This window comes from Ranitomeya imitator, chromosome 1, assembly GCF_032444005.1.
Source record: "Ranitomeya imitator isolate aRanImi1 chromosome 1, aRanImi1.pri, whole genome shotgun sequence".
NCBI classification, from domain to species: Eukaryota; Metazoa; Chordata; class Amphibia; order Anura; family Dendrobatidae; genus Ranitomeya; species Ranitomeya imitator.
In genome coordinates, this window is record NC_091282.1 from 704,782,623 (window position 1) to 704,809,573 (window position 26,951).

General features: G+C 43.0%; 1 protein-coding gene across 3 annotated transcripts in view; it reads right to left on the bottom strand.

Annotated features, from left to right (window-relative positions):
* Positions 1-26,951, bottom strand: part of CAPN3 (calpain 3) — a 237,959-nt gene that overhangs the window by 69,086 nt on the left and 141,922 nt on the right. For all 3 annotated transcript variants that reach the window (XM_069731848.1, XM_069731840.1, XM_069731831.1), the window contains 3 exons: positions 24,255-24,266; positions 13,392-13,600; positions 1,718-1,754 (listed from right to left, as the gene is read on the bottom strand). In XM_069731848.1, the coding sequence (XP_069587949.1) occupies positions 1,718-1,754; positions 13,392-13,600; positions 24,255-24,266 (258 nt within the window). The remainder of the gene's footprint in view (positions 1-1,717; positions 1,755-13,391; positions 13,601-24,254; positions 24,267-26,951) is intronic.

The following is a 26,951-nucleotide window of genomic DNA, read 5'->3' on the forward strand; positions in this document are numbered from 1 at the left end:
GGCAATATACTACGTGACTGGGCAATATACTACGTGGGCTGGGCAATATACTACATGACTGGCCAATATACTACGTGGCTGGGCAATATACTACGTCACTGGGCAATATACTACGTGGCTGCGCAATATACTATGCCACTGGGCAATATACTACGTGGCTGCGCAATATACTACGCCCCTGGGCAATATACTACGTGACTGGGCAATATACTACGTGGCTGGGCAATATACTACGCCACTGGGCAATATACTACATGGCTGGGCAATATACTACGTGACTGGGCAATATACTACGTGACTGGGCAATATACTACGTGACTGGGCAATATACTACGTGCCTGGGCAATACACTATGTGGCTGGGCAATATACTATGTGGCTGGACAATATACTACGTGGCTGGGCAATATACTACGTGGACATGCATATTCTAGAATACCCAATGCGTTCGGGCCACCATCTAGTATATTATATATTATATATATATCTACCTATACTATGTGTGGACATTTATTCTATCTATTCTATTCTAACCTGTCAGTGTGATTTTACTGTACACCGCACTGAATTGCCGGCTTTTCTATAGAACACCGCTGCGTATTTCTCGCAAGTCACACTGTTGGTCCATGTGTAATCCGTATTTTTCTTGTCCCCATTGACTTTCATTGGCGTAGTTTTTGGCTAATACGCTGACAAACGCAGCATGCTGCGATTTTCTACGGCCGTACAATACCGTATAATACGGATGCGTAAAATATGGCAGATAGGAGCTGCCCCATAGAAAATCATTGGTCCGTGTGCAATGCGTATTTTCTGCACCTCTCATACGTCCGTAAAACTCGTTAGTGTGACGCCGGCTTAATACAACCACATTTCCACTATTGATTAGCAGCTTTCTGTCAAAGTACAGTGTACATAAAAAGCTACCAATCAGTGGTGTGAGCAGGGTTATACATTCCAAGCATTGCTAGATTCGCAGCAGCAGAGATAACAGTGAATACATCAAAATGACAGCAAGCAGCACAGTAAGAGACACATCACTGGAATCAGGGTTTCTGCCCCTACATCATGCTGCTCTCAGTTTACAAATCAAAACTTGCTGGAAAATTCCCTTTAAGGAGATAAAATACTTTTTCTTTATATGTTAGAGACATTTTCTTTCATGTTCATAGTAGCTATATAACAGCTTTACAATGTGTTCCTGGACCAAACCGCATGACTGAGTGAGGGATTCTTAGAATACTTTCACACTTGCGTTGTTTTGTATCCGTCACAATGCGTCGTTTTGGGAAAAAAAATGCATCCTGCAAATTTGCCCGCAGGATGCATTTTTTTTCCCATAGACTTGTATTGCCGACAGATCGCGACGTATGGCCACACATTGCGTCCATCGTGCACTGGTTTCGTCGTGTTTGGCAGCCTGTCGTCTGGAAAAAAACTTTCAAGGGAACGTTTTTCTGTGCGTTGCATCCTGTTTTTCCGTCTGCGCATGCCCGGCAGGAAATCTCACTCTCTGTCTCTTTCCTGCCCGGGACTGCAGACGGAAATGTGAAAGCACACACTTCCGTCCGTACGTCGCGCCGACGCTTTGTGAAGGGCGACTACCAACAGAAATGTGAAAGTAGCCTGAAAAAGAAGCATTAGTTAGAGTTTATTATTGTACCACGTGTTAGTATATAAATAATACAGTTATCGACTCTAAAAGATTTAATACTTACACTGGGTCGATCAGCTTCAATTTTGTTTTCAACTTCTCTGAAAAAGAAAAGCAAATAATTATACAAAATAAAGCAAAAAGTGACATTATGTTTAATATCAATTAAATCACAAATTAAAGTGGCTCTGCCAGAATGTCCGACTGAATCAGACTCCACATCCCTGTGCACGAGGAAGACTTAGGATATTTTATTAATTGGCACAAATGTGGCATGGGGCACACATAAAAGAGTTTACCATCTAGGAGAACAAATGGGTGCACTATTACTTTGTGGAGTCATTATTATCATGTGACGGCACGTGGTGGGAAGAAAAGGGGGAGAAGCATTTATTACTATGTGAAGGTGCCACTATTACCATGTGTACAAATAAAACGACTGACTGTCACCTCCAAACAGAAAACACTAAGAGTAACCATCTCCACATATAACAAATAAAGTTGCGTTCTAGGCCGAAGCCTACAATTATATGAGTAGATATGATAGAGATTATTAAAACCGCCAGAGGCTGATGGGTGGAGTGCTCAGTCAGAGAGCCTATGTATACAAAGAACAAAAGATTGACCATCACTTCCCAACAGAAAACGTGTGTACACGAGCAAGCTGAGAATAGCCATCTGCATTTATAACCAACAAAGTTGCACGCTGTATCACTATAGCATTGTTAGCACCACGCCGGGGTCCTGCTCTGACAGGCAGGGTCTCCAGCGTGTCACTTCACTCACCCGTGCTGAGGTCAGTTCTTTCCTACCCCATGCTCTGCATGCTTCCAGCTGGTCCTCTAACCATGTCCTTAGGGCAAGCACGCATGCACTCCTGCCCTCTTAAGAGTCAGCGCCTGCACTTGCTATTTCCTCCCAGCCAATAGCTGAGGGACATTATACTGTATATGGCTGTGAATATATTGCTGTGGGACATTATATATTCCTGTTTTGCAGTCTAAGTTGTGTAAGGTTGCATACCTGTCCCTGCTGCACTCTGGTGCAAATCCGGCCTGCTGCACTCTGATGCAGATACTGCCTGCTACACTCTGATGTGAACTCTGTCTGCTGCATTCTAAGGCCAGTCTCACACGTCCAGATAATTCCGGTACCGGAAAATTCGGTACCGGAATTATCCGTGTCCGTGTGCTCCCGTGGTACATCAGTGTGGCACACGTGCGGCACACGTGTGCCACCCATGTGCCGACTGGGTACCACACGGAGCATGCAGGACACAGCGCTAGAGATAAGTGCTGTCCCCCCCACGTGGTGCTGAAGCGGCCATTCATATCTTCTCTCCAGCAGCGTTCGCTGGAAAGAAGATATGAAAAATCCTTTTTTTTGTCCTCGTGTTTAAAATAAAGATCCCTGTCGCCACCCCCCTCCCACCCCCTGTGCGCCCCCCCGCTGTTACTTAAATACTCACCCGGCTCCCTCGCAGAGTCCTGTCCTCGCCGCACCTTCTCCTGTATGAGCAGTCACGTGGTGCCACTTATTACAGTAATGAATATGCGGCTCCACCCCTATGGGAGGTGGAGCAGCATATTCATGACTGTAATCGGCAGCCCCACGTGACCGCTCATACAGGAGAAGGTGCGGCGAGGACAGGACGCTGCGAGGGAGCCGGGTGAGTATTTAAGTAACAGCGGGGGGGGGGGGGGGGCGCACAGGGGGTGGGAGGGAACAGGTTGGCGACAGGGATCTTTATTTTAAACACGAGGACAAAAAAAAAAAAGGATTTTTCATATCTTCTTTCCAGCGAATGCTGCTGGAGAGAAGATATGAATGGCTGCTTCTGCACCACGTAGGGGGGGACAGCGCTTACATTAGCGCTGTCTCCTGCACGGCACACGGACTGCACATGGACAGCGTCCGTGTGCGGTACGTGTTTTACACGGACCCATTGACTTTAATGGGTCCGTGTAATCCGTGCGCTCCCACGAACACTGACATGTCTCCGTGTTTTGCACACGGACACGTTCCGTGAAAACATGCTGACATGTGCAGTGACACATTCCTTTCAATGTGTCTATGTGAGACAGTGTCTCCGGTACGTGAGGAAACTGTCACCTCACGTACCGGAGCCACTGACGTGTGAAACCGGCCTAAGTCAAACTCTGCCAGCTGCTCCTTCCAGTCTGTCTTCTGGATCCAGCTGCTGTGTGTCTGTCGGTCTGTCCTGGAGTGGCAACAGGCATTCATCGGGAGCTAAGTCTAACCTCATCTTCAGGGGCTCTAGTCAACAGTCAGGTGTTCACTTAGTCACGCCCCTCCAAGCTCTCCACGGTCCGTGGCACAGTGGTTCTACAAACCACGTCTATGACAAGTGTGAAATATAAATTGCATTACTGGTCTAAAAAATGGAAAAAATTGATTGAGAATACTTAGCACATAAAATTAGTTGTAGGTGTCAGCCTAGGAGAGGATTCACATTTAGGATAGGTTGCCAGCAGTCTTTTGTTATTACTATATATAGGCTCTCTGACTGAGCACTGCACCCATCAGCCTCTGATGGTTTTAATCATAGCAGGATCCTGTCTACCCATATACAGTTGGGCTCAAAAGTTTATATACCCCGGCAGATTTTTTGCTTTCTCGGCCTTTTTTTCAGACAATATGAATCATAACACCAAAACTTTTTCTCCACTCATGGTTACTTTTTGGGTGAAGCCATTTATTGTAAAATTACTGTGTTTTCTATTTTTAAATCATAATGACAACCCAAGAACATCCAAATGACCCTGATCAAACATTCACATACCCCATTTCTTAATACCTTGTATTACCCCCTTTAAAGTCAATGACAGCTTGAAGTCTTTTATGGTAGTTGTGGATGAGGTTCTTTATTTTCTCAATATTTTCTCAATATTTTCTCAAAATTCTGCATGGGTATGTAAACTTTTGAGCACTACTGTAATTGTAGATTTCAGCCTAGGAGAGGATACACATTTAGGATAGGTTCCCCACAACGAGAATCACCTTATCACAGCTGCTGGGTATACAGGATTTGGCCAATTTATGTGCTAAGTATTCTCAATTTTTTTATATTCTTTAGAGAAGTAATATTCATATATTTCATGTTTCATGCTATAGCGCAACAGAGTGCTACTTTATTTGTTGTTATTACCATGTGTAGGCACAGAGGGGTCACCATTACCACGTAGAGGTGCAAATCCTACTATTACTGGGTGGAGGAAGGGAACAGGTATTATTACTGTGAGGAGGCAATATCACTGTGTGGAGGTATATTACCACATGGAGGCACAGAGGAAGCACTATTACTGTATGGGAAACCAAAGGAGGTTACTATTGCTGTGCAGGGCACAGAGTGGACTTTATTACCATCGGGCACTATAGATCGGGCACTATAGTAGCACTATACTGTATGGTTTGTGTGAAGGTGGAAGGAAAAAGTAGGCAAAGTGCTGAAAAGCAGTGAGCCAAAGATGGGTCTGGATGTTACATTATGCAGAGACAAATAATGAATGGAAGAAGTTAGCATGGTGGTCTGGGCTGATGGACATAAAAGGAAAAAGGAATAACTATTGTCAGAGGCTTACAGTAGGTGAAATAAATATTGTATATGTCACTAATTTTCTAAGTAAATATATTTCTATAGATGCTATTGACATGAAATTTTCACCAGATGTTGGTAACAACCCATCCAATCCACACAAGAAAAGAAATCACCATAGATGTCTATAAATTAAGTTATGTGTAATAATGAGAAATGACACAGGGAAAGAATAGTTCACACACTTTCTGAAATGTAGTTAATACTTTCTACAAAAGCCTTTGTTGGTGATGACAGCGTCAAATCGCCTCCTGTATGGAGAAACTAGACGCAGGTATTGCTCATATGTGATTTTGGTCCATTCTTCCACACAAACACTCTTCCAATCCTGAAGGTCCTGTGGGCTCCTTCAATGAACTCTGAGTATTAGTTCCTTCCACAAATTTTCTATTGGATTCAGATCAGGTGATTGGCCTGGCCATTCTAGAAGCTTTATTTTCTTTCTCTGAAACTAATTGAGAGTTTCCTTGGCTGTGTGTGTTTGGGATCATTGTCTTTCTGAAATGTCCAACCTGGTTTCATTTTCATCATAAGAGTAGATGGCAGCAGATTTTTAGCAGGAATGTCTTGGTACGTTTGTCTATTCATCCTCCCTTCAATCACATGAAGTTTGCCAGTGCCGTATACTGAAATATGGTCCCACATCATGATGTTCCCACTTTCAAACTTCACTGTTTGTATGGTGTTTTGAGGGTGATATCCAGTGCCTTTTGGCCTCCTTCAACATGGTGTATACTATGACATCCAAAAATATCTATTTTGGTCTCATCTAACCAGATTACATTCTCCCAGTATTTCACAGGCTTGTCTAAATGTTATTGAGCAAACTATAAGCATGCTTGAACATGATTTTTGCTCAGCAATGGAGTCTTGCGTGTTGAGTGTTCATGCAGGACATGGATGTTGAGTGCATTAGTTATAATATTCTTTGAAACAATTGTACCTGCTGATTCCAGGTCTAGCTGTAGCTCTCCACAGTTGGTACTTGGCTCTCGGACAACTGCTCTGATAATTATTTTTACTCCTCTGTTTGAAACTTTTCAGGGAGCACCAGGTTGTGGCTGGTTTATGGTGAAATTATAAGCTTTCCACTTCTTAATTATGGCTCCAAAAGTGCTCACTGGTACCTTCAATAGTTTAGAAATTCTTCTGTAACCAATCCAATCAATATGTTTTGCAACAAAAAGGTTGCAATGGTCTTGAGAAAGTTCACTGGTTTTACCCATCATGAGATGTTTCCTGTGTGGCACCTTGGTAATGAGACACCTTTATATAGGCCATCAGCTGAACCAGCTGATATTATTTTTCACTAAGTGGCAGGATTGCTTTCTAATTACCATACTAATTGATTTCATCTGGTGTCATGACTTTCTATAGCTTTTTACACCTTTCTTTCTTCATGTGTTTAATACTTTTTCTCTGTCATTTCTTATTAGGACACATAATTTATGAACATCTATGATTTGATTTCTTTGCCAGTGTGGATAGGTTGGGTTGTTACCAACATCTTGTGAGAATTTAAGGTAAAAAGCATCTTTAGAAATATATTTGCTTAGAAAATTATTACCTCACACAATGTATGTCAATAATAAATCACTGGATTTAACCGGAGTATTCTACACATTTAAGTCCTGCAGAGTGCATGTGTAAAACAGATATCTACCACTACAGTGGGTATGGAAAGTATTCAGACCCCTTTAAATTTTTCACTCTGTTTCATTGCAGACATTTGGTAAATTCAAAAAAGTTCTTTTTTTTTTCAAATTAATGTACACTCTGCACCCCATCTTGCCTGAAAAAAAAACAACAAAAATGTAGAAATGTTTGGAAATTTAATAAAAAAGAAAAACTCTTTAATGCAGTATTATTTGTAATATTGGTCTTGGTATGCTAGGTTTTGTTTAGTAACAGTGTGATGGTATTATCTGTATTCAGATAAATACCATTGTCTGTTATCTGTGGTGTTACATAGGACTGCAGGAAACATCCACTACATTAGAAAAAAAAGTTTTTTGAGACGATTTCAGTTACCGTTCCTTTTATGGACAACGAACAAGCGTGTGAGTGGGTGTAGACGGCGAAAAGTAAAGGGGCACCAGATACATTACTAAATGTTCAAGAAGGCAGGTTTCAAAAGTTGACAAAACTACCGTATCTTAACATAGAGAGTTTTTATGGATCCATATTATTGACCTATAGTGCAACTAATTCAAATTCCATATGGTGTCACTCCGGTTTTATCTACAGATAACAATTCAATTTTCCTTCTGTAAATGTGATTTACATTTCGATCAGCCAGAAGCGCACAAACATATTTCACATTGACCAGAGATTAAAGGGAATCTGTCACCCCAAAATTGGCCTATAAGCTAAGGCCACCGGCATCAGGGGCTTATCTGTAGCATTCTGTAATGCTGTAGATAAGCCCCCGATGTAACCTGCAAGATGAGAAAAAGAGGTTAGATTATACTCACCCAGGGGCGGTCCCAGTGCGGTCCGGGTCCGATGGGCGTCGCGGTCCGGGGCCTTCCATCCTCATATGATGATGTCTTCTTCTTTGCTGCCTGCCGCGGCTCCTGCGCAGGCGTATTTTATCTGCCCTTTACTGCTCTTTACTGCAGTGCACAGGTGCTGGGAAAAGTCAGAGAGGCCCGGTGCCTGCGCACTGCAGTACTTTGCTCTGCCCTCAACAGGGCAGATAAAGTACGCCTGCGCAGGAGCCGCGGCAGGCAGCAAAGAAGAGGACGTCATCGTAAGAAGATGGGAGGACCTGGACCCGGACCGCGACACCCATCGGACCGGACCGCAGCGGGACCGCCCCCGAGTGAGTATAATCTAACTTCTTTTTCTGATCTTGCAGGTTACATCGGGGGACTATCTACAGCATTACAGGATGCTGTAGATAAGCCCCTGATGCCATGGCCTTAGCTTATAGGACAATTTTGGGGTGACAGATTCCCTTTAAGTGAGTTTGTCTGCATGCTTCTAAGTGTCAGCGTTGAATTTCAGTCCTAGTCCGACCCTGCCTCCAGGGACACCACAGATGTGTTATTCAGGATACAGTATTTGGTATATAGCATTAATGCACAACCTTTTCTGATTTGGGGGCTGCATTGTCGGTCTGAACCATTACCACGAGCTTAAAAAACTGTAAGGGGTATTCTTATGTGACTCTTTTGGGGCTCTTGCCTATTGGGAGAATGAGGATCCCTTTACTGCCTTTTTGGTACTATCACGCGTCTATATTAGAGTTTATTGGAGTTACGGAAATAGAATAGGGTTTCACATGTTTTGTAATTTGCATTGAAGTGATAAGTGCATAGCGGTCTCTACTTTTTACTGATTTAGAGTTTTTCCATTCTCCTGATACATGGGGGTCTCGGAAACGGCTGCACAGTGCACCATTACTTTTCACTTACATCTATATATATATAATCGTCTAAGGAGCACTTCCGTCTATCTGTCTATCTGTCTGTTTGTCTGTCACGGAAATCCTAAGTCGCAGATTGGTCGCGATCAGCGATGGGCACAGTCCGGCCGCGAAATGGCTGCTCCCGACTCCCCTGCAGTTGGTGTCCCCTCCATACTCCCCCCCCCAGTCAGTGCCCGCCGCCCACATAGTGTTTTAGCAGTCCGTTAAACCGACTGCGTTACACCGCGGCATAACACGGTGTAACGCAGTCTGTTAACGCTGCTATTAACACTGTGTGACAAACTTTTTACTATTGATGTTGCCTATGCAGCATCAATAGTAAAAAGATATAATGTTAAAAATAATTAAAAAAAAAAATTAAAATGGTGCTATTCTCACCTTCCGCCGTCCACCGATGCGCGCGAGTGGCGAGGCTGCCGCCAGCTTCCGTTCCCAGAGATGCATTGCGAAATTACCCAGATGACTTAGCGGTCTCGTGAGACCGCGAAGTCATCTGGGTAATTTCGCAATGCATCACTGGGAACAGAAGCTGGCGGTAGCCTCCCACGCATCCGGACAACTTCGGTGGACGCTGGAAGGTGAGTATATAACTATTTTTTATTTTAATTCTTTTTTTTAACAGAGATATGGTGCCCGCACTGCTGTATACTACATGGGCTATGTTATATACTGCGTAACTGATATATACTACGTGGGCAGTGTTATATACTACGTGGGCTGAGTTATTTACTGCGTCGGCTGTGTTATATACTATGTGGCTGCTATATACTACGTGGCTGCTATATACCACGTGGCTGTGCTATATACTATGTGGCTGCTATATACTATGTGGCTGCTATATACTATGCGGCTGCTATATACTACGTGGCTCTGCTATACACTACGTGGCAGTCTGTGTTATATAGTACATGGGCTGTTTTATATACTACGTGGCTGTGCTATATTCTGTGTGGCTGTGCTATATACTACGTGGTTGTGCTATATACTATGTGGCTGCTATATACTACGTGGCTGTGCTGTATACTATGTGGCTGCTATATACTATGTGGCAGCTATATACTACGTCGCTGTGTTATATACTGCGTGGGCTGTTCTATATACTACATGGCTGTGTTATATACTATGTGGCTGTGCTATATACTATGTGGCTGTGTTATATATTACGTGGCTGTGCTATATACGACGTGGCTGTGCTATATACTATGTGGTTGCTATATACTATGTGGTTGCTATATACTATGTGGCTGCTATATACAGTACAGACCAAAAGTTTGGACACACCTTCTCATTTAGAGATTTTTCTGTATTTTCATGACTATGAAAAATGTACATTCACACTGAAGGCATCAAAACTATGAATTAACACATGTGAAATTATATACTTAACAAAAAAGTGTGAAACAACTGAAATTATGTCTTATATTCTAGGTTCTTCAAAGTAGCCACCTTTTGCTTTGATGACTGCTTTGCACACTCTTGGCATTCTCTTGATGAGCTTCAAGAGGTAGTCACCGGGAATGGTCTTCCAACAATCTTGAAGGAGTTCCCAGAGATGTTTAGCACTTGTTGGCCCTTTTGCCTTCACTCTGCGGTCCAGCTCACCCCAAACCATCTCGATTGGGTTCAGGTCTGGTGACTGTGGAGGCCAGGTCATCTGGTGTAGCACCCCATCACTCTCCTTCATGGTCAAATAGCCCTTAAACAGCCTGTAGGCGTGTTTGGGGTCATTGTCCTGTTGAAAAATAAATGATGGTCCAACTAAACACAAACCGGATGGAATAGCATGTCGCTGCAAGATGCTGTGGTAGCCATGCTGGTTCAGTATGCCTTCAATTTTGAATAAATCCCCAACAGAGTCACCAGCAAAGCACCCCCACACCATCACACCTCCTCCTCCATGCTTTACGGTGGGAACCAGGCATGTAGAGTCCACCAGTTCACCTTTTCTGCGTCGCACAAAGACACGGTGGTTGGAACCAAATATCTCAAATTTGGACTTATCAGACCAAAGCACAGATTTCCACTGGTCTAATGTCCATTCCTTGTGTTCTTTAGCCCAAACAAGTCTCTCCTGCTTGTTGCCTGTCCTTAGCAGTGGTTTCCTAGCAGCTATTTCACCATGCAGGCCTGCTGCACAAAGGCTCCTCTTAACAGTTGTTGTAGAGATGTGTCTGCTACAAGAACTCTGTGTGGCATTGACCTGGTCTCTAATCTGAGCTGCTGTTAACCTGCGATTTCTGAGGCTGGTGACTCTGGTAAACTTATCCTCAGAAGCAGAGGTGACTCTTGGTCTTCCTTTCTTGGGGCGGTCCTCATGTGAGAAAGTTTCTTTGTAGCGCTTGATGGTTTTTGCCAATGCACTTGGGGACACTTTCAAAGTGTTCCCAATTTTTCGGACTGACTGACCTTCATTTCTTAAAGTAATGATGGCCACTCGTTTTTCTTTACTTAGCTGCTTTTTCTTCCCATAATACAAATTCTAACAGTCTATTCAGTAGGACTATCAGCTGTGTATCCACCAGACTTCTGCACAACACAACTGATGGTCCCAACCCCATTTATAAGGCAAGAAATCCCACTTATTAAACCTGATGGGGCACACCTGTGAAGTGAAAACAATTCCCGATGACTACCTCTTGAAGCTCATCAAGAGAATGCCAAAAGTGTGCAAAGCAGTCATCAAAGCAAAAGGTGTCTACTTTGAAGAACCTAGAATATAAGACATAATTTCAGTTGTTTCACACTTTTTTGTTAAGTATATAATTCCACATGTGTTAATTCATAGTATTGATGCCTTCAGTGTGAATGTACAATTTTCATAGTCATGAAAATACAGAAACATCTTTAAATGAGAAGGTGTGTCCAAACTTTTGGTCTGTACTGTACTACGTGGTTGTGCTATATACTATGTGGCTGTGCTATATACTATGTGGCTGTGCTATATACTACGTGGCTGTGCTATATACTATGTGGCTGTGCTATATACTATGTGGCTGCTATATATTACGTGGCTGCTATATACTATGTGGCTGCTATATACTATGTGGCTGTGCTATATACTACTTGGCTGTGCTATATACTACATACTACGTGGCTGTGCTATATACTACATGGCTGTGTTATATACTATGTGGCTGTACTATATCCTGCACCCCGAACCCCAAACATCCAGCGCCCTGAACCCCCGACATCCTGCGACCAATCAGTGACAGACGCAGTCCAGCCACAAATTGACTCGGGATTTAAACCACGCTTCGCTGATTGGTCGTGGCCGGCCGGCCGCGACCAATCAGCGATATTGGCGCGGGATTTAAACACCGCTTCAGTGATTGGTAGCTCATGGCCGGCCGCGACCAATCAGCGATATTGGCGCGGTATTTAAACACCGCTTCGGTCATTGGTGGTGCCCGGCCGGCCGTGACCATTCAGCGACAGGCGCAGTCCAGCCGCGAATTGGCACCAGTTTTGAACCACGCTACACTGATCGGCCAACCGGGCGCGACCAATCAGCGATATTGGTGTGGAATTTAACCCCCACTCACAGCGCGATGTACATACATACATACATACATATTCTAGAATACCTGATGCATTAGAATCGGGCCACCATCTAGTATAAAATGCATGAGAGTAGCAATCAGAGACAGACACGTGCCGATGTCTAGATAGATGCAAATTGTCTCTTCAGAGAGGAAGAGGACTAGAACTCTATCGCCACCTATTGGAAGTAACAATTCTAAAAGTCAATATCAATCCTTTAACGAGCCCTGTCACAAGACTTAGGATAAAAGCCAAACCAGAATCTCAATATGCAGACACTGTGTTTCGGGTGGCTACTGTCATGCTCCGTTCCAGGGTTTAATCCAATCTGCCCTTTTTCTGGGCGGATCATGTCAAGGGTTAACTTTTCTCTGCCTCCTTCTGGGTTCAGGTTTGCTATTTAGTTCCAATGTATCCAGCTGGTGGTGTCAGCTACAGTTCTGCCTTTGGCGTGTGAACCTGACTCTGGTAGCTCTTGATCTATCCTGCTGTGATTCCTGCCTTGACCCGTGTCTGCTGACTCCCTCTGTCTGCCCTTTTCCTAGTGTTTCCCTGTTTGTTGGCTTGATTCTCTGGTTTTTTGCTTGGCTCATATTTGGACTCGCTTCTGCCTTCTGACTTTGTCTTATCCGCTTCTGACCATTGCTGAACCTCCTGGCTTGTTCCTGACCACGTATGCTGCTGATGCCTTTGGTACTTCTGCTAACGTTTTTTTACTCGGCTTGTCTGACCACTCTCTCGCCACTTTGTGGTGTCTGTGCTGCTGCTCTGTGTGTGCAGTCTCACTTCCCTCTTAAGCTCTCCCTGGTGGAGGCTGCGTTATACTGCACTGCCGCAGCATGAAAGCTACACCTTATCAGTGCAAAGTGTGAGATCTGGTTTGGCTGGATGAGACGTCTGACTGGGATCCAAAAGATAACATTTCTGCTTGTGGAGAGTGACACGACAAACCTGGCATGCCAATGTAAGGAGACTTTAAAGTCTCCTCACATTGGCATGCCAGGCTTGGCATGTCAGTCTCGACAAGAAGAAATGGTGTCTAGATAGTCGTGGACCACACACAGAACAGCATTGCGTGCTGCAAGTCATGCACCGCTGCTAATAGGATTTTAAATAACACAAGGAAAATAGACAATTTTATGAACTTACTCCGAGATGTTTCTTTTTTCTGAAAAGACTCTTAGGATGAATTCTCCTTCCTGGTGAGGTTCATATGTGGAGGGGATGATGACATATTCACTGGGAGGTAATCTGAAGCGTTGGGACACCTCTCTCATGTTGATATATGACTTGCACCTATCCTTGGACGCATTGTACAGAAAGAAGTCTTTTTGTAGATGCTGCTTATTGCCATGCATCTAGAGGGAAAACAGAAATATTTTTTTATATAAAGTATGGCAATAATTTATTTTAACATTCTTTTTATAAGTTTTAAATGTTATATAGTAAATGCTCAAATGTAAATAAAGCAAAATTCTGTCTTTCATTATAATGTCCCACTTTGGTTCTCAAACTGAGTAAGGAACACACAGGTTGTTAGTACTAGGTTAAGGTTAGTAGATTAATAGACATTCTGTAGACATGGATAGATTGCTGTTATTCAACAAATTGCAATCCATTGTAAAACAATTGCAGGTTAAAAATGCTCTTATCAATACTGCATTCTGCTAGTTCCCACCTCCTCCCCTGTGGAATATGGTAAGTGTTGGGAGATCCTAGTATAGGAAAGATATATATCTTTGTACCGTGTTAGCCAGTGGATAGAAAAATATTTAGAATTGAGAGTCCTCAGTGGTTGATACCTTTTAATGGCTAACTGATACCATTTTTTTCAGTTAGCCATTAAAAGGTATCAATCACTGGGGAGATCCTAGTGACATTTTACATAAGTCATGTACAAGAGGCATGGCCACTTATATTAGAAGTATGAACAATGAGATACAAACTGAGAAACTGAGAGGATCCTTAAAGAGGCCAACAATTTAAGCTTCTTACTGCTCTTCACTTACAAACGCTGCCATTCATTCATAAGTAATTATATACTGTATTTTCTGGTGTATAAGACTACTTTTTAACCCTTGAAAATCTTCTCAAAAGTCGGGTGTCGTCTTATACGCCAGGTGTCGTCTTATAGGGCAGATGCGGCGTAATCTGCGGTCGCCGCATATTGTGGGGGGAGCGGTCCCAATGACGAGGTGAGGGGGCGCCTCACCGGGAAGGTGTAAGTGAAGCAGAGGCAGAGAAGGAGATAATAGGATACAAGGGCGAGCCAGATGAGTGAAAGAGGAGTGTTTTTCTAGGCACAGCACCGCTCTCTCTCTCTTATTTGCATAACCCTGGCATCCCAGACGCTGACAGTTTGCTTCATTTACACCTTCCTGGTGAGGTGCTCCCCCACCTTGTCATTGGGACCACTCCCCCCACTATATACTTCGACCACAGATTGCTCCGCACCCACCCTATAAGACGACACCCGGCATATAAGACAACCCCCGACTTTTGAGAAGATTTTATATTTTAACTGGAAAAGTTGGGGGTCGTCTTATATGCCCAGTCATCTTATACGCCGGAAAATACGGGTATATGTGTGTGTGTGTGTGAAGGGCGGTAAAAAGCTTAAATTGTTATATATATATATATATATATATATATATATATATATATATATATATATATATATATATATATACACACTGCTCAAAAAATAAAGGGAGCACTTAAACAACAGAATATAGCTACAAGTAAATCAAACTTCTGTGAAATCAAACTGTCCACTTAGGAAGCAACAGTGCCAATTTCACATGCTGTTGTGCAAATGGAATAGACAACAGATGGAAATTATTGGCAGGTGGGGACCACAGACCACATCTCAGTACCAATGCTTTCTGGCTGATGTTTTGACCACTTTTGAATGTTGGTTGTGCTTTCACACTCGTGGTAGCATGAGACGGACTCTACAACCCACACAAGTGGCTCATGTACTGCAGCTCATCCAGGATGGCACATCAATGCGAGCTGTGGCAAGGTTTGCTGCGGCTGTCAGCGTAGTGTCCAGAGGCTGGAGGCACTACCAGGAGACATGCCAGTACACCAGGAGATGTGGAGGGGGCCGTAGGAGGGCAACAACCCAGCAGCAGGACCGCTACCTCAGCCTTTGTGCAAGGAGGAACAGGAGGAGCACTGCCAAAGCCCTGCAAACTGACCTCCAGCAGGCCACAAATGTGCATGTGTCTACACAAACTGTTAGAAACTGACTCCATGAGGATGGTCTGAGTGTCTGGCGTCCACAGATGGGGGTTGTTCTCACAGCCCAACACCATGCAGGACGCTTGGCATTTGCTACAGAACACCAGGATTGGCAAATTTGCCATTGGTGCCCTGATGAAAGCAGGTTCACACTGAGCACATGTGACAGACATGACAGAGTCTGAAGACGGCCTGGAGAGCGATCTGCTGCCTGCAACATCCTTCAGCATGACCGGTTTGGCAGTGGGTCAGTAATGGTGTGGGGTGGCATTTCTTTGGAGGGCCGAACAGCCTTCCATGTGCTTGCCACAGGTAGCCTGACTGCCATTAGGTACCGAGATGAGATCCTCAGACCCCTTGTGAGACCATATGCTGCTGTGGTTGGCCCTGGGTTCCTCCTAATGCAGGACAATGCCAGACCTCATGTGGCTGGAGTGTGTCAGCAGTTCCTGCAAGATGAAGGCATTGAAGCTATGGACTGGCCGGCCCCTTCCCTAGACCTGAATCGGATTGAACATATCTGGGACATCATGTCTCGCACCATCCACCAACGTCACGTTGCACCACAGACTGTCCAGGAGTTGGCGGAAGTTTTATTCCAGGTCTGGGAGGAGATCCCCCAGGAGACCATCCACTGCCTCATCAGGAGCATGCCCAGGAGTTGTAGGGAGATCATACACGTGGAGGCCACACACACTTGATGCGAACAACTGGCTAAGACGATGGTGCAGACAACAAGGAATCGGATTCCTGGACCACGGTGTGAATTACTGGTACGATGGACTCCTCGCCAGAGACGGACTACACCTCAACAAACCTGGGAAACACACATTCGCCAGAAGACTCGCTACACTCATCAGGAGGGCGTTAAACTAGAAGAAGAGGGGACGGGAAGAAAAACATTAGACTTGAACAAAGACGACCCAGGAAAACATACTCAGATGGGAGGTAAGAACATTTCTAAAACAATCCACAGCGAGGAGATTGGAACAAAACAAAATCCTCTAAACTGCATGCTCGCAAACGCCAGAAGCCTGACAAACAAGATGGAAGAACTAGAAGCAGAAATATCTACAGGTAACTTTGACATAGTGGGAATAACCGAGACATGGTTAGATGAAAGCTATGACTGGGCAGTTAACTTACAGGGTTACAGTCTGTTTAGAAAGGATCGTAAAAATCGGAGAGGAGGAGGGGTTTGTCTCTATGTAAAGTCTTGTCTAAAGTCCACTTTAAGGGAGGATACTAGCGAAGGAAATGAGGATGTCGAGTCCATATGGGTCGAAATTCATGGAGGGAAAAATGGTAACAAAATTCTCATTGGGGTCTGTTACAAACCCCCAAATATAACAGAAACCATGGAAAGTCTACTTCTAAAGCAGATAGATGAAGCTGCAACCCATAATGAGGTCCTGGTTATGGGGGACTTTAACTACCCGGATATTAACTGGGAAACAGAAACCTGTGAAACCCATAAAGGCAACAGGTTTCTGCTAATAACCAAGAAAAATTATCTTTCACAATTGGTGCAGAATCCAACCAGAGGAGCAGCACTTTTAGACCTAATACTATCGAATAGACCTGACAGAATAACATCTGCAGGTGGTTGGGCATTTAGGAAATAGCGACCACAATATTGTACAGTTTCACCTGTCTTTCACTAGGGGGACTTGTCAGGGAGTCACAAAAACACTGAACTTTAGGAAGGCAAAGTTTGACCAGCTTAGAGATGCCCTTAATCTGGTAGACTGGGACAATATCCTCAGAAATAAGAATACAGATAATAAATGGGAAATGTTTAAGAACATCCTAAATAGGCAGTGTAAGCTGTTTATACCTTGTGGGAATAAAAGGACTAGAAATAGGAAAAACCCAATGTGGCTAAACAAAGAAGTAAGACAGGCAATTAACAGTAAAAAGAAAGCATTTGCACTACTAAAGCAGGATGGCACCATTGAAGCTCTAAAAAACTATAGGGAGAAAAATACTTTATCTAAAAAACTAATTAAAGCTGCCAAAAAGGAAACAGAGAAGCACATTGCTAAGGAGAGTAAAACTAATCCCAAACTGTTCTTCAACTATATCAATAGTAAAAGAATAAAAACTGAAAATGTAGGCCCCTTAAAAAATAGTGAGGAAAGAATGGTTGTAGATGACGAGGAAAAAGCTAACATAATAAACACCTTCTTCTCCACGGTATTCACGGTGGAAAATGAAATGCTAGGTGAAATCCCAAGAAACAATGAAAACCCTATATTAAGGGTCACCAATCTAAGCCAAGAAGAGGTGCGAAACCGGCTAAATAAGATTAAAATAGATAAATCTCCGGGTCCGGATGGCATACACCCACGAGTACTAAGAGAACTAAGTAATGTAATAGACAAACCATTATTTCTTATTTTTAGGGACTCTATAGCGACGGGGTCTGTTCCGCAGGACTGGCGCATAGCAAATGTGGTGCCAATATTCAAAAAGGGCTCTAAAAGTGAACCTGGAAATTATAGGCCAGTAAGTCTAACCTCTATTGTTGGTAAAATATTTGAAGGGTTTCTGGGGGATGTTATTCTGGATTATCTCAATGAGAATAACTGTTTAACTCCATATCAGCATGGGTTTATGAGAAATCGCTCCTGTCAAACCAATCTAATCACGGTGAGTCATTGGACGTGGTATATCTCGATTTTTCCAAAGCGTTTGATACCGTGCCGCACAAGAGGTTGGTACACAAAATGAGAATGCTTGGTCTGGGGGAAAATGTGTGTAAATGGGTTAGTAACTGGCTTAGTGATAGAAAGCAGAGGGTGGTTATAAATGGTATAGTCTCTAACTGGGTCGCTGTGACCAGTGGGGTACCGCAGGGGTCAGTATTGGGACCTGCTCTCTTCAACATATTCATTAATGATCTGGTAGAAGGTTTACACAATAAAATATCGATATTTGCAGATGATACAAAACTATGTAAAGCAGTTAATACAAGAGAAGATAGTATTCTGCTACAGATGGATCTGGATAAGTTGGAAACTTGGGCTGAAAGGTGGCAGATGAGGTTTAACAATGATAAATGTAAGGTTATACACATGGGAAGAAGGAATCAATATCACCATTACACACTGAATGGGAAACCACTGGGTAAATCTGACAGGGAGAAGGACTTGGGGATCCTAGTTAATGATAAACTTACCTGGAGCAGCCAGTGCCAGGCAGCAGCTGCCAAGGCAAACAGGATCATGGGGTGCATTAAAAGAGGTCTGGATACACATGATGAGAGCATTATACTGCCTCTGTACAAATCCCTAGTTAGACCGCACATGGAGTACTGTGTCCAGTTTTGGGCACCGGTGCTCAGGAAGGATATAATGGAACTAGAGAGAGTACAAAGGAGGGCAACAAAATTAATAAAGGGGATGGGAGAACTACAATACCCAGATAGATTAGCGAAATTAGGATTATTTAGTCTAGAAAAAAGACGACTGAGGGGCGATCTAATAACCATGTATAAGTATATAAGGGGACAATACAAATATCTCGCTGAGGATCTGTTTATACCAAGGAAGGTGACGGGCACAAGGGGGCATTCTTTGCGTCTGGAGGAGAGAAGGTTTTTCCACCAACATAGAAGAGGATTCTTTACTGTTAGGGCAGTGAGAATCTGGAATTGCTTGCCTGAGGAGGTGGTGATGGCGAACTCAGTCGAGGGGTTCAAGAGAGGCCTGGATGTCTTCCTGGAGCAGAACAATATTGTATCATACAATTATTAGGTTCTGTAGAAGGACGTAGATCTGGGGATTTATTATGATGGAATATAGGCTGAACTGGATGGACAAATGTCTTTTTTCGGCCTTACTAACTATGTTACTATGTTACACTACTGAGCATCATTTCCTTTCTTGAGGCATTTCCACTGAAGTTAGATCAGCCTGTAACTTCATTTTCCACTTTGATTTTGAGCATCATTCCAACTCCAGACCTCCATGGCATATTCCTTGTGATTTACATTGATCATTTTTAGGTTTTGCTGTTCTCAACACAATCCACTATGTAATGAATAAAGACTTACAACTGGAGTATTTCATTCAGTGATGTCTAGGATGTGGGATTTTAGTGTTACCTTTATTTTTTTGAGTATATACAGTATATATATATATATATATATATATATATATAACACGGCTAGGTTAGGTGCAGGTTGTAGGCACAGATACAGTGGAGGAAATAAGTATTTGATCCCTTGCTGATTTTGTAAGTTTGCCCACTGACAAAGACATGAAAACTCTATAATTTTAAGGGTAGGTTAATTTTAACATTGAGAGATGGACTATCAAACATAAAATCCAGAAAATTACATCATATAAATTATATACATTTATTTGCATTTTGAAGTGAGAAATAAGTATTTGATCCTCTACCAACCATTAAGAGTTCTGACTCCTACAGACCAGTTAGACGCTCCTAATCAACTTGTTACCTGCATTTAAGACAGCTGTGTTACATAGTCACCTTTATAAAAGACTCCTGTCCACAGACTCAATTAATCAGTCAGACTCTAACACCTACAACATGGGCAAGACCAAAGCGCTTGACAAGGATGTCAGGGACAAGATCATACACCTGCACAAAGCTGGAATGGGCTACAAAGCCATAAGTAAGACAATGGGTGAGAAGGAGACAACTGTTGATGCAATAGTAAGAAAATGGAAGAAATACAAAATGACTGTCAATCGACATCGATCTGGGGCACCATTCAAAATCTCACCTTGTGGGGTATCATCGTGGAAGGTGAAAGATCAGCCTAAAACTACATGAGGGAACTTCTTAATGATCTCAAGGCAGCTGGGACCACAGTCACCAAGAAAACCATTGGTAACACATTACGCCATAAAGGTTTAAAATCCTGCAGTGCCTGCAAGGTCCCCCTGCTCATGAAAACACACGTGCAGGACTGTCTGAAGCTTGCCAATGAACACCTGGATGATTCTGTGAATGATTGGGAGAAGGTGCTGTTGTCTGATGAGACAAAAATTGAGGTCTTTGGCATTAACTCAACTTGCCGTGTTTGGAGGAAGAGAAATGCTGACCCAAAAAATGCCATCCTGACTGTCAAGCATGGAGGTGGAAACATCATGTTTTGGGGGTGTTTCTCTGCTAAGGGCACAGGACTACTTCACCGCATCAATGGGAGAATAGATGGAGCCATGTACCATAAAATCCTGAGTGACAACCTCTTTCTCTCCACCAGGACATTAAAAATAGGTTTTGCCTGGGTCTTCCAGCAAGACAATAATCCAAAACATACAGCCAAGGCAACAAAGGAGTGGCTCAAAAAGAAGCACATTAAGGTCATGGAGTGGCCTAACCAGTCTCCAGACCTTAATTCCATAGAAAACTTTTGGAGGGAGTTGAAGCTCCAAGTTGCCAAGCGACAGCCTCAAAATCTTAATGATTTAGAGATGATCTGCAAAGAGAAGTGGGCCAAAATTCCTACTGACATGCACACCAACCTCATCAAAACATCTGACTGCTGTGCTTGTCAACAAGGGTTTTGCCACCAAGTATTAAGTCCTGTTTGCCAGAGGGAGCAAATACTTATTACTCACTGCAAAATGCAAATAAATATACATCATTTATACAATGTTAGTTTCTGGATTTTGTTTTTGATATTCTATCTCTCAATGATAAAATTAACTTACCCTTAAAATTATAGACTGTTCATATCTTTGCCAGTGGGCAAACTTACAAAATCAGCAAGGGATCAAATACTTATTTCCCCTACTGTAAATGAGATATAAAAATAAAAGCAACTAACCTCTGACAAACTATTAAATTGTGATTGTGTGCATGTGTAAATAAGAGCTGGAAGAGTATAGAAGAGCTTCTGCAAAAATACAATGAAAGTCGACATCCGCATCATTACCACTACGTTTTATATTGGTAATACAGATTTTGTGCACCAAAAATAAAATCACCTCATTCAGTTAAATATCAAGCAATCAGGATTTCTAAGTATGTGTTTTGTTACAATAAAGCATGTTCTCTCCATAGTAGGGGCAGCACATTGTATCTAGTAAGGGGCACAGTGTCTCCAGTAGTGGGTACAGTGTACCCAGTAGTGGACACAGTGTATCCAGTAGTGCCGCAGTGTCTGGTTTCTTTTTGGACTATGTGGATGATCCAGGAAGGTTCCCTGGATGTGGACCGGGCGCCCCAATAAGTGAGTGCTGTCAGTCTTCTTTTTCTTTCTTACAGTGTCTCCAGTAGTGCCGCAGTGTCTCCAGTGGTGGGCACAGTGTATACAGTAAGGGCAGCACATTGTATCCAGTAGCGGACACAGTGTATCCAGTAGTTCCGCAGTGTCTCCAGTAGTTGGCACAGTGTATACAGTAAGGGCAGCACATTGTATCCAGTAGTGGACACAGTGTCTCCAGTAGTGAGCACAGTGTCTCCAGTAGCGGACACAGTGTATCCAGTAGTTCCGCAGTGTCTCCAGTAGTGGGCACAGTGTATACAGTAAGGGCAGCACATTGTATCCAGTAGTGGACACAGTGTATACAGTAAGGGCAGCACATTGTATCCAGTAGTGCAGGGGTCCCCAACTCCAGTCCTCAAGGCCCACCAACATGTCATGTTTTCAGGATTTCCTTAGTCTTGCCCATCAAATCATGAAAACATGACCTGTTGGTGGGCCTTGAGGACTGGAGTTGGGGACCCCTGCAGTAGCGGACACAGTGTATCCAGTAGTTCCGCAGTGTCTCCAGTAGTGGGCACAGTGTATACAGTAAGGGCAGCACATTGTATCCAGTAGTGGACACAGTGTCTCCAGTAGTGAGCACAGTGTCTCCAGTAGCGGACACAGTGTCTCCAGTAGTGCCGCAGTGTCTCCAGTAGTGGGCACAGTGTATACAGTAAGGGCAGCACATTGTATCCAGTAGCGGACACAGTGTATCCAGTAGTTCCGCAGTGTCTCCAGTAGTGGACACAGTGTATACAGTAAGGGCAGCACATTGTATCCAGTAGCGGACACAGTGTATCCAGTAGTTCCGCAGTGTCTCCAGTAGTGGGCACAGTGTATACAGTAAGGGCAGCACATTGTATCCAGTAGTGGACACAGTGTCTCCAGTAGTGAGCACAGTGTCTCCAGTAGTGGACACAGTGTATCCAGTAGTTCCGCAGTGTCTCCTGTAGTGGGCACAGTGTATACAGTAAGGGCAGCACATTGTATCCAGTAGTGGACACAGTGTCTCCAGTAGTGGACACAGTATGTTCAGTAGTGGGCACAGTGTCTCAAGTAGTGGGCACAGTGTCTCAAGTAGTGGGCACAGTGTCTCAAGTAGAGGGCACAGTGTACAGCAGCTGCGTAATTTGACTGATTGAGCTCAATCTCCAAACTATCTGGTCAAGTAGGAGTCTCTTGCAGTCAGATAGGGGCAGAACAGTATCTCCAGTAGTGGGCACAGTGTCTCCAGGAGTGGGCACAATGTCTCCAGTAGTGGGCACAGTGTATCCAGTAGTGGGCACAGTGTCTCCAGGAGCGGGCAGAATGTCTCCAGTAGTGGGCACAGTGTATCAAGTAGCAGGCACAGTGTCTCTAGTAGTGGGCACAGTGTCTCCAGTAGAGGACACAGTGTCTCCAGTAGAAGGCACAGTTCCTCCAGTAGTGGGCACAGTATCTCCAGTAGTGGGCACAGTATCTCCAGTAGTGGGCACAGTATCTCTAGTAGAGGGCACAGTGTCTCCAGTAGTGGGCACAGTGTATCCAGTAGTTGGCACAGTGTATCCAGTAGGGGGTACATTGTCTCCAGTAGGGGGCACAGTGTCTCCAGTAGGGGACACAGTGTCTCCAGTAGTGGGCACAGTGTGCAGCCACTGGATAATTTGCCAACATTTATAATTTTTTATATTCCCCTGTCTCTGGGAACTGACTTAAAGGGGAAATATGGATACCCCTCGAGGGAAACAGTCTTGGGCATCCTTTAGGCTATGTGCACAAATCATCTATTAGACACGAATGTAGCAGTTGAGTTTTCCCAGGCGATACCGCTACAGGTAAACATGACAGTCTTTTTTCTGACACGGTATTGCCATCGTTCTTGCAGCAGAACTGCTGATAGCATATTTTGCTTTATTCTGCTAGTATAGAACATGGGTAACTTTCCAGAGGAAGCAGTCTGGTGAACGAGCATATAATTTCTTTTAACCACTTCCGAATCCTGAAGTGGCTAAAAGAAATGACGTAAGGTGGAACATGTCATTTTTACATTACTGTGCACCATGTTAAGTTTATGGGGTGCTTTTGCTACGCCTTTTCAGGAAGGTTCCGGGTGCAATCTGCCTGAAAAAGACATAATGCGCCCGTAGCCAATGGTTGCTTTTAATGCTTTTCTTCCCCAAGCATTTCTTGGGTGACCATTGTTTCTTTTATGTTTTAGCCCTACAGAGAAATTTACTGTCTACTATGGGAAAAATGCCTGTAAAAAGTCCCACCTAGAACTTGTTGTACTTAACAAAAAAAAGGCAAAAACGCAAAACAATGCACTAAAATCATGAAAAAACAGCATGAAAAAAAAAATCAGTAAAAAAGGCCCATCTAAAACACTAATGTATAAAACCATCCTTTCAGCAATAATTTGGCTCAGACCAGATTAATTTAGATTACTTGAGGAGTCCATCATTATTACTAGACCTAACTCGATTGGGTCTACTACTATGTTAAATGCCATTAAAGTGTTAAATTCAAGCAGGTCTTCATCACTTCTCCCTTGTACATCGTACCTCTTTCGGAACCTTGAGGGAAAAAAAAGAGAAAAAAACAAAGTTAAATAGGAATTTATTATTACAACTAACTACATCAAGCAGGTTAGTGCTGTCTATAAAGGGACTGTAGCAACTGTATTTTTGGCATGAGTTAAAATATTGTATAAAAGCCCAAGGGAAAAAAAATGGACAGCCATAAGCTAAGCTGAACTACTATAGGCATTACCCTTTAATAAAACATCACAAATTCATCTTTTAAAATTTAACTTAAAGGATTGTCCGTGCCTAACATATTGTGGACCTATTCATAGAATAGGATTAATATCAGACCGGTGAGGGGCCAATGTGATGTACCCCCACCGATCAGTTGAGCAGATAACAGCCGATTGTTGGCAAGTTTTGGATGTCAGACTCCCACCAATCTGATACTGATTACCTATTTTATTGATGAACTATCTATAAGTTATGAATAGGTTAATCTTGGACAACTCCATTAACATCAGCTCTCTGCAATCATGAAGGCCTACGTGCAATTTTACAGTAAATCGTAATTTACCACCGATATCCGCATGCAAATATTTCAGAAAACTAAAAGAAACAAAACAAACATTTGTGCCACAGACTCGGCACATATTGTGACAGGAGTGAATACACATGGAGCTACTCATCATCTTATTTTTTTTCAGTAGGAAGAAGAATGACACCATCCCCCACCACCCCGATGGGACAGATCAGAAAGCACCCAATATGGTTAGTAACGAAAAAAAAAATAGTCTGCGGGGTCACTGTAAGGGTGAAAGAGGGCAGAAACCGGCAAGCCACTTGCAATTTCCTGCCTTCCACTTCTCTCTTACACACAGAAATGGGATCTAAAACTTATCAAGTGACTTCAAATGCGCGTTGAGCTACAAATATTATGCCTAGAATGTTAAGTCTGATATTGTGTGAACATCCAAACCTCCCATCTCCAAGAGATTTCTCATGCTGCCCCAGTTTTCTAGAATGCGCTACACCAGGCAATCTGATTTTTTTTTTTAAGATTCAGAGCTTTAAGAGCACCTTATAAACATCTTTTAGGCTCAGCACTTTCTTAAAGCACTGCTCTCTGTCACTTCCACCTTCTAAATAATTTCTCACAACAAGATTTCTTCATTATCTACATCAATCCTTTATATTTCACAAAACAATCACTTTTACCTTTTTGGTACCTCTTCAGAACTATTTCAAAACAATTTCACACCTGGAAACCATGTAAAAACAAAAAATAATGTTGGATATTACTGCCTCAAAAATCTTGTGCTATCTCTCAGGATGTGAATATAAATTTAGATATAGTAAGAGGGAGGAGGATGAACACTGCAGATCAGAGGACGTGGAAAGCATCCAAGTCTTCAGGGAGGGCAGATAAAACAAGTTGAAATATATCAGAGAATTGATGTGTAGGAAAGCACTTAAAGGAGGAATTCTCTACTTGCTGGGCACCTGGTCTTCAGCCATCGTGTAATGCTGTCTGCCAGAAGATGGAGCCAGGAGCCCATCAGGGAATCAATGAACACAGGTGGTTCAGTAGGCAAGTATGGGTGCTTTTTTTAACAATATATGCAATAATAGTGGTGACCAAAAAGGTAAGAGTGTGCAAAGCAGGCATCAAAGCAAAAGGTGGCTACTTTGAAGAACCTAGAATATAAGACATAATTTCAGTTGTTTCACACTTTTTTGTTAAGTATATAATTCAACACGTGTTAATTCATAGTTTTGATGCCTTCAGTGTGAATATACAATTTTCATAGTCATGAAAATACAGAAAAATCTTTAAATGAGATGGTGTGTCCAAAATTTTGGTCTGTACTGTATATACAGTGGGGCAAAAAAGTATTTAGTCAGTCAGCAATAGTGCAAGTTCCACCACTTAAAAAGATGAGAGGCGTCTGTAATTTACATCATAGGTAGACCTCAACTATGGGAGACAAACTGAGAAAAAAAAATCCAGAAAATCACATTGTCTGTTTTTTTAACATTTTATTTGCATATTTTGGTGGAAAATAAGTATTTGGTCAGAAACAAAATATCATCTCAATATTTTGTTATATATCCTTTGTTGGCAATGACAGAGGTCAAACGTTTTGTGTAAGTCTTCACAAGGTTGCCACACACTGTTGTTGGTATGTTGGCCCATTCCTCCATGCAGATCTCCTCTAGAGCAGTGATGTTTTTGGCTTTTCGCTAGGCAACACGGACTTTCAACTCCCTCCAAAGGTTTTCTATAGGGTTGAGATCTGGAGACTGGCTAGGCCACTCCAGGACCTTGAAATGCTTCTTACGAAGCCACTCCTTCGTTGCCCTGGCGGTGTGCTTTGGATCATTTTCATGTTGAAAGACCCAGCCACGTTTCATCTTCAATGCCCTTGCTGATAGAAGGTTTGCACTCAAAATCTCACGATACATGGCCCCATTCATTCTTTCATGCACCTGGATCAGTCGTCCTGGCCCCTTTGCAGAGAAACAGCCCCAAAGCATGATGTTTCCACCACCATGCTTTACAGTAGGTATGGTGTTTGATGGATGCAACTCAGTATTCTTTTTCCTCCAAACACGACAAGTTGTGTTTCTACCAAACAGTTCCAGTTTGGTTTCATCAGACCATAGGACATTCTCCCAAAACTCCTCTGGATCATCCAAATGCTCTCTAGCAAACTTCAGACGGGCCCGGACATG